At 47.2% G+C, this 8897-nt stretch overlaps 1 protein-coding gene across 8 annotated transcripts in view; it reads right to left on the bottom strand.

Annotated features, from left to right (window-relative positions):
• Positions 1-1213: 1213 nt before the first annotated feature.
• Positions 1214-8897, bottom strand: part of RANBP3 (RAN binding protein 3) — a 174231-nt gene continuing 166547 nt past the window's right edge. For all 8 annotated transcript variants that reach the window (XM_084614216.1, XM_084614215.1, XM_084614221.1 and 5 more), the window contains one exon: positions 1214-2871. In XM_084614216.1, coding sequence (XP_084470342.1) covers positions 2828-2871 — 44 coding nt within the window. In that variant the 3' untranslated portion in view covers positions 1214-2827. The remainder of the gene's footprint in view (positions 2872-8897) is intronic.

The following is an 8897-nucleotide window of genomic DNA, read 5'->3' as shown; positions in this document are numbered from 1 at the left end:
ACATATATGCAAGGCTTCTAGCTGAAACCCAAGTTTTACCAGTAAACAGCTGCCAGATTTTAAGAAAACTCTGTAGGTAACTGTTTAATACTACTGCACCCCATGAAAACAAGCATGCTTATTCCATTCTTCTGGATGTTAATGCATTTGTCAATGTAACACTATTGTGAAATGCCCGAAAGTGAGCCCCTACACACACACACACCTCCAAAAAAAGTGGAGTTTGGGAGCAGGAAGTAACATCTAGTATTCCACAGTTAGGCCCTGCAACAAAGACACCTTATTAACTTCTTTATCTTCTGTAATAATCTTTATGTTGGAAATCAGAAGCTTTACTTTGAAAATTTATTTTAAGAGAGTATTTTAAATTCATTTGAATATCTATGTAAAAAAGGTCCAAAAGAAATGCAGATCTCTTAATGCAAACCAAAGAATTCCCAAAGTGTGTGGGTGCAGATAAACACTTGCAGAGGATTAAAAAAAAAAATTCTGCCAGATTTCTGCTTGTGAGGAGCACGAAAAGAGAGCGTCAATCGGCTTGTGCATGACAAAAGATACAATTCCCTCTATGGAGAAAGAACAATACCCACAGACTGCATGAGCAGACAATCCAGAGAGGCACAGCTAATCCCGAGCCCTTTCCACCCCCAGAAAGAGTAACACCAGGAGTTCCTTCAATGGGCTAAGTCAGGAAAACAAGCAACTAAAACCCCTGGCAACAGTTAGCTATTGACAACAGGAAAAATACAAAGAGAACAAGCTAAATACACTTTGGACTCCTGACTATAAAAGGTGTGGGTTTTCATTAATATAAAAGCTGCTTAATCAATCTGAATGGTTTCCCCAGCTGCTTTTGTGTTACAAGAACTCTTGGGTTTCCATTTTCAAGGTTTCCTGCACTAAATATTTCTTCTTCCTCTTTCTTTTTTTTTTTTTTTGAAGATGCATTTTAGTTCTCCCCAATCTAAATGAAAAATTTGTACAAAGAGTATGCAATTATATGAGAAAATAAAATAAAATGGGGATATTTATAGGAAAGTGGGCTACACACTGTTCTTAGCTGGCTATGCATTCCATCTTTACTGGACAGGAATGAGATATTGTATCAATTGGTTACTAAAACACAGTCATTGTGAGTTTGACACAAGAGGCCGAAAGGTTAGAAAATGACAAAAGCAAAATGAACTGTGGTTACAGAAGGAACCCTTCAGAATTACACAGAAAAACACTTTTTTGCCTTTATTTGGCAAAACAGGAATCATCATTCTTCAGCACAAGTTAATCAAAGCTAGCAATAATTCTTCATACTGCAAAACCTAAGGCGACAAGAAAGGGAGGTTTAGAAAGTAATTTGCTCATTAAGGCCCCCAGTTCAGCAAGTGCTCCAGCATGTGTGCTAATTTTAAGCATAGGAGTAATCCCCTTACTGTGAATGTGATTACTCATGTGCTTAAAGTTAGGGACAATGGTTAAGTACTTTGTTGAACTGAAACTCAAGTCATTGAGGGGATGCAAATAAACCCTGCGGCTGGCCTCTGCCAGCTGACTTGGGCTCCCAAGGCTCGGGCTGGGGGGTAATGTCACTGCAGTGTAGACTTCCAGGCTTGGGCTGGAGCCTGAGTCCTGGGACCCTGTGAGTTGGGAGAGCCCCAGAGCTCATGCTGCAGCCCGACTCCAGACGTCTACACTGGAATGACACAGCCCACCAGTCCGAGCCCCGGGACCCCCCATCAGCTAGCATGGGCAGGTGCAGGCGTCTAACTGCAATGTAGACACCTTTAATGAGAACAGCTTTTTTGTGTATAGATCTGTTGTAATGGCTTGCCCAACTCACCAAATGAGCCCATATCATTCTTCCAAAGGCAGACAGCTGTGTTTCAGCTGTTCTGAAGGTGTGTGATCTGTATGCCACCCTAAGCTTTAATCACAGCCACAAGAACATAAGTTTACTATGAAAAATTGTATGCAACACCTATTATTTATAGTGGCTTAGCTCTCCCTTAAATAGTAACAGAAAAGAACAGTACAAAACAATAGTTTCACTTTCTCAACACACAAGAGCAACTTATTCAGATCTAAAATAAAAACAAAAGTATCAGCACAATATAAACCCCCAAATAATAACATTGGAAGTGGGCAGGAAGAAGGAAACGGTTAGCAAAATGTCCAGTGAACTTTAAAGTCTCTTATTAACTCAGTACAAGGCTTTCCTGTCAAGACACCTTTTTTTTAACCTCTGTGTACAGACCGACCGACAAAGGACAATGGTATCCACAAATCACATTGGGATTAAGGTAAGAAAATGCTGCCCTCTCTGCAATCCAAAGAGAACGAAGCCAGAAGGGTAATCAGTGAGTGCATGAACAGAGAAGAGCACAGCTTCTCTGCAGGCAGCAGGAACTGAAAAGGGAGAAGCGGGGGTTAAGAAAGAAGAATTCAAGTTGGAACCGTGCTCGAAAGTTCTATCTCAGAGGCCTGCAAAACATGAGCTACTGAAGAAACAGTCAAAAGGTCCCAATGAAAAGCTGTGACAAGTCATAATGTGCCATTTCAATTACAAGGAAAAGGGGAAATGTTATTTTTCCGCTCATCAATATGATGAGCTTTCATGTCCCAAACCACATTCAGGCAGTTTCCAAGTCTGCTTTTTTTGTGTGGAATCTACTGATCCAGACCAAAAAAACCAAACAAACAGAACAGGGATGCACAGTTCCTAAGTCCTGGAGCCTTCAGCACTGCCTGGAACAATCGCTGGCCTGGGGTATCCACAGAGATGCCTGCAAGATGGTGTTTGCAGCAGCCTTGCAGGCAGATGGGCTCACAGCTGCTATGTGCTGCCAATATTCTGCCCATCTCCTTCATCATTAGGACCTGAAACAAAAATAGATCATGGTTACAAGAAATATTTATTTTATTTGTAAAACTTACTTTGCTATTTAGGGGGGGAGGGATAGCTCAGTGGTTTGAACACTGGCCTGCTAAACCCAGAGTTGTGAGTTCAATCCTTGAGGGGGCCATTTAGGGATCTGGGGCAAAAATTGGGGATTGATCCTGCTTTGAGCAGGGGGTTGGACTAGATGACCTCCTGAGGTCCCTTCCAACCCTGATGTTCTATGATTCTATGATGCAAACTATGGAATGAAGATCCTAGCTGGCTATTCCCAGTGCTCCATGCCTCTCTCTCCCCCCTATAAACTAGACCAGTGTTTCTCAACGACCACTATGATTTCTACTGCTTCCCCCCCCATCCACTGGGCCAGTAACCCTATCAAAGAAGGAAATTAGGTTGGTTTGGCACAATTTATTCTTGACATCTCCATGCCAGCTATTCCTTATAATTCTATTATCCTCTAGGTGCTTACACATTGATTGTTCCATAATTTCTTACAGTGTCTTTCCAGGTAGCAAAGTTAGGCTGACTAATCTATAATTCCCCAGGTCCCCTTTGTTCCCCTTTTTAAACACGGGTACTATGTTTACGCTTCTCCACTCCTCTGGGTCTCCACCTGTCCTCCATGAATTCTTCAAGATAACTGCTAATGGTTCTGAGATTGTTTCAGCTAATGCTAGGTGTGCCTTAGCCTTTCTGATTTTGTCCCTACATGCTTGTGCTGTTCTTTTTTTACTCCTCTTGACAATTTGTCCATATTTCCACTTTTCTGTAGAATTCACTTTCGATTTTCCGGTCATTAAAGAGCTCCTGATAGAGCCATGTTGGCCTCTTCCTATATTTCCTTTGCATCACAATAATTGGAAGTTTTGCATTTAATACTGTCTCCTTGAGAGACTGCCAGCTCTCCTGAATGCCTTTATCTCTAAGGTTTTCTTCCCTTGGGACTGCACCCTACTAGTTCTCTGAGATTGTTAAAGTCTGCTTTTTTTTAAGTCCATTGTCCTTAGCCCTGGTCTACACTAGGACTTTAGGTCGAATTTAGCAACGTTAAATCGATTTAAACCTGCACCCGTCCACACAGTGAAGCCCTTTATTTCGACTTAAAGGGCTCTTAAAATTGATTTCCTTACTCCACCCCTGACAAGTGGATTAGCGCTTAAATCGACGTTCCCAGCTCGAATTTGGGGTACTGTGGACACAATTCGATGGTATTGGCCTCCGGGAGCTATCCCAGAGTGCTCCATTCTGACCGCTCTGGACAGCACTCTCAACTCAGATGCACTGGCCAGGTAGACAGGAAAAGAACCGCAAACTTTTGAATCTCATTTCCTGTTTGGCCAGCGTGGCAAGCTGCAGGTGACCATGCAGAGCTCATCAGCACAGGTGACCATGATGGAGTCCCAGAATCGCAAAAGAGCTCCAGCATGGACCGAACGGGAGGTACGGGATCTGATCGCTGTTTGGGGAGAGGAATCCGTGCTATCAGAACTCCGTTCCAGTTTTCGAAATGCCAAAACCTTTGTGAAAATCTCCCAGGGCATGAAGGACAGAGGCCATAACAGGGACCCGAAGCAGTGCCGCGTGAAACTGAAGGAGCTGAGGCAAGCCTACCAGAAAACCAGAGAGGCGAACAGCCGCTCTGGGTCAGAGCCCCAAACATGCCGCTTCTATGATGAGCTGCATGCCATTTTAGGGGGTTCAGCCACCACTACCCCAGCCGTGTTGTTTGACTCCTTCAATGGAGATGGAGGCAATACGGAAGCAGGTATTGGGGACGAAGAAGATGATGATGAGGAGGAGGTTGTAGATAGCTCACAGCAAGCAAGCGGAGAAACCGGTTTTCCCGACAGCCAGGAACTGTTTCTCACCCTAGACCTGGAGCCAGTACCCCCCGAACCCACCCAAGGCTGCCTCCTGGACCCAGCAGGCGGAGAAGGGACCTCTGGTGAGTGTACCTTTTAAAATGCTATACATGGTTTAAAAGCAAGCATGTGAAAGGATTACTTTGCCCTGGCATTTGCGGTTCTCCTAGATGTAGTCCTAAAGCCTTTGCAAAAGGTTTCTGGGGAGGGCAGCCTTATTTCGTCCTTCATGGTAGGACACTTTATCACTCCAGGCCAGTAACACATACTCGGGAATCACTGTAGAACAAAGCATTGCAGTGTATGTTTGCTGGCATTCAACCAAAATCCGTTCTTTATCTCTCTGTGTTATCCTCAGGAGAGTGAGATATAATTCATGGTCACCTGGTTGAAATAGGGTGCTTTTCTTCAGGGACACTCAGTATAGCCCATTCCTGCTGGGCTGTTTGCCTGTGGCTGAACAGAAATGTTCGCCGCTGTTAGCCACAGGGAGGGGGGAAGGTTGAGGGGGTAGTCACGCGGTGGGAGGAGGCAAAATGCGACCTTGTAACGAAAGCACATGTGCTATGTATGTAATGTTAACAGCAAGGTTTACCCTGAAAGAGTGTAGCGACTGTTTTATAAAATGTGTCTTTTTAAATACCGCTGTCCCTTTTTTTTTCTCCACCAGCGGCATGTGTTTCAATGATCACAGGATCTTCTCCTTCCCAGAGGCTAGTGAAGCTTAGAAAGAAAAAAAAACGCACTCGCGATGAAATGTTCTCCGAGCTCATGCTGTCCTCCCACACTGACAGAGCACAGACGAATGCGTGCAGGCAAATAATGTCAGAGTGCAGGAAAGCACAAAATGACCGGGAGGAGAGGTGGAGGGCTGAAGAGAGTAAGTGGCGGGCTGAAGACAGGGCTGAAGCTCAAATGTGGCGGCAGCGTGATGAGAGGAGGCAGGATTCAATGCTGAGGCTGCTGCAGGACCAAACCAGAATGCTCCAGTGTATGGTTGAGCTGCAGCAAAGGCAGCTGGAGCACAGACTGCCACTGCTGCCCCTCTGTAACCAACCGCCCTCCTCCCCAAGTTCCATAGCCTCCACACCCAGACGCCCAAGAACGCGGTGGGGGGGCCTCCGGCCAACCAGCCACTCCACCACAGAGGATTGCCCAAAAAAAAGAAGGCTGTCATTCAATAAATTTTAAAGTTGTAAACTTTTAAAGTGCTGTGCTTAAAGTGCTGTGTGGCATTTTCCTTCCCTCCTCCACCACCCCTCCTGGGATACCTTGGTAGTCATCTCCCTATTTGTGTGATGAATGAATAACGAATGCATGACTGTGAAGCAGCAATGACTTTATTGCCTCTGCAAGCGGTGATTAAAGGGAGGAGGGGAGGGTGGTTAGCTTACAGGGAAGTAGAGTGAACCAAGGGGCGGGGGGTTTCATCAAGGAGAAACAAACAGAACTTTCACACCGTAGCCTGGCCAGTCATGAAACTGGTTTTCAAAGCTTCTCTGATGCGTACCGCGCCCTCCTGTGCTCTTCTAACCGCCCTGGTGTCTGGCTGCGCGTAACCAGCAGCTAGGCGATTTGCCTCAGCCTCCCACCCCGCCATAAACGTCTCCCCCTTACTCTCACAGATATTGTGGAGCACACAGCAAGCAGTAATAACAGTGGGAATATTGGTTTCGCTGAGGTCTAAGCGAGTCAGTAAACTGCGCCAGCGCGCCTTTAAACGTCCAAATGCACATTCTACCACCATTCTGCACTTGCTCAGCCTGTAGTTGAACAGCTCCTGACTACTGTCCAGGCTGCCTGTGTACGGCTTCATGAGCCATGGCATTAAGGGGTAGGCTGGGTCCCCAAGGATACATATAGGCATTTCAACATCCCCAACAGTTATTTTCTGGTCTGGGAATAAAGTCCCTTCTTGCAGCTTTTGAAACAGACCAGAGTTCCTGAAGATGCGAGCATCATGCACCTTTCCCGGCCATCCCACGTTGATGTTGGTGAAACGTCCCTTGTGATCCACCAGAGCTTGCAGCACTATCGAAAAGTACCCCTTGCGGTTTATGTACTCGGCGGCTTGGTGCTCCGGTGCCAAGATAGGGATATGGGTTCCGTCTATAGCCCCACCACAGTTAGGGAATCCCATTGCAGCAAAGCCATCCACTATGACCTGCACATTTCCCAGGGTCACTACCCTTGATATCAGCAGATCTTTGATTGCGTGAGCTACTTGCATAACAGCAGCCCCCACAGTAGATTTGCCCACTCCAAATTGATTCCCAACTGACCGGTAGCTGTCTGGCGTTGCAAGCTTCCACAGGGCTATCGCCACTCGCTTCTCAACTGTGAGGGCTGCTCTCATCCTGGTATTCATGCGCTTCAGGGCAGGGGAAAGCAAGTCACAAAGTTCCATGAAAGTGCCCTTACGCATGCGAAAGTTTCGCAGCCACTGGGAATCGTCCCAGACCTGCAACACTATGCGGTCCCACCAGTCTGTGCTTGTTTCCCGAGCCCAGAATCGGCGTTCCACAGCATGAACCTGCCCCATTAGCACCATGATGCATGCATTGGCAGGGCCCATGCTTTCAGAGAAATCTGTGTCCATGTCCTGATCACTCACGGGACCGCGCTGACGTCGCCTCCTCGCCCGGTATCGCGTTGCCATGTTCTGGTGCTGCATATACTGCTGGATAATGCGTGTGGTGGTTGATGTGCTCCTAATTGCCAAAATGAGCTCAGCGGCCTCCATGCTTGCCTTGGTATGGCGTCCGCACAGAAAAAAGGCGCGGAACGATTGTCTGCCGTTGCTCTGACGGAGGGAGGGGCGACTGACGACACGGCTTACAGGGTTGGCTTCAGGGAGCTAAAATCAACAAAGGGTGTGCCTGTACATCAAGGAGTATTTCAGGCAGGACTGCACGGAGGGTTCCAATAAGAAATGGTGCACCAAAGTTATCGTTGTTATTGGAACAAGGAGGTTAGCCTGGCCTCTGATTGATACATGGCTAGATTAACCTCGCTGCGCCTTCTCTGTGACTGACTGCAGTGTGATCTAGACAGGGGAGGAGGAAAATGAGTACAAAACAAATCTGGTCTATTTCTTGTTCTGACCCACTCCATCTATCCTTTACATCTTTGGCTGGCAGCAGACGGTGCAGAAGGACTGCATGCCATCCACATCTCATGGCTGCTTGGCAGAAGATGGTACAGTACGACTGCTAGCCATCTTCATCTCTTGCCTGCCTGGCATAAGATGGTACAAGACGACTGCTAGCAATCCTCATCTCTTGCCTGCCTGGCAGAAGATGGTACAGTACGACTGCTAGCAGTCCGTATCGCCTGCCCGCTCACCATAAGACGGTTCAATAGGACTGCAGGACTAAAGAGAATGACCTGGTCAAGTCACTCCAAATTTAGTCCCTGCGCCCATGTCTGCCCAGGCGCTCCCAGCCGACGTGGCCAGGAGCACCTCGGACACGACGAGGACGACTACCAATCGTATTGCACCGTCTGCTGCCAGAAGGCAATGGGTTGCTGCTACTGTGCAGCAAAGCCGTACCGCGTCTGCCAGCACCCAGGAGACATAGGGTGATGGTTACCTGAGCGGGCTCCATGCTTGCCGTGGTATGGCGTCTGCACAGGTAACTCATGAAAAAAGGCGCGAAACGATTGTCTGCCCTTGCTTTCACGGAGGGAGGGAGGGAACGGGGGCCTGACGACACGTACCCAGAACCACCCGCGACAATGTTTTAGCCCCATCAGAGTGCTCCATTGTGAGTGCTCTGGACAGCACTCTCAGATGCCCGATTGTTTGCCATTGCTCTGACGCTGGGAGGGGCGCTTACAGGGTTGGCTTCAGGGAGCTAAAATCAACAAAGGGGGTGGCTTTACATCAAGCAGTATTTCAGGCAGGACTTCACGGAGGGTTCCAATAAGAAATGGTGCACCTAAGTTATCGTTGTTATTGGAACAAGGAGGTTAGCCTGGCCTCTGATTGATACATGGTTAGATTTACCTCGCTGCACCTTCTCTGTAAGTGACTGCAGTGTGATCTAGAAGAATGAGTCCCCTAGACAGGGGAGGGGGGGAAGCAAATCTGGTCTATTTCTTGTTTTGATCCACTCCATCTATCTTTTACATCTTTGGCT

Source organism: Lepidochelys olivacea (assembly GCF_965140295.1).
Source record: "Lepidochelys olivacea isolate rLepOli2 genome assembly, chromosome: 25".
In the NCBI taxonomy this organism is placed as follows: domain Eukaryota; kingdom Metazoa; phylum Chordata; order Testudines; family Cheloniidae; genus Lepidochelys; species Lepidochelys olivacea.
The sequence above is the reverse complement of the archived record's forward strand: the minus strand, read 5'-3'. Positions and strand labels throughout refer to the sequence as shown.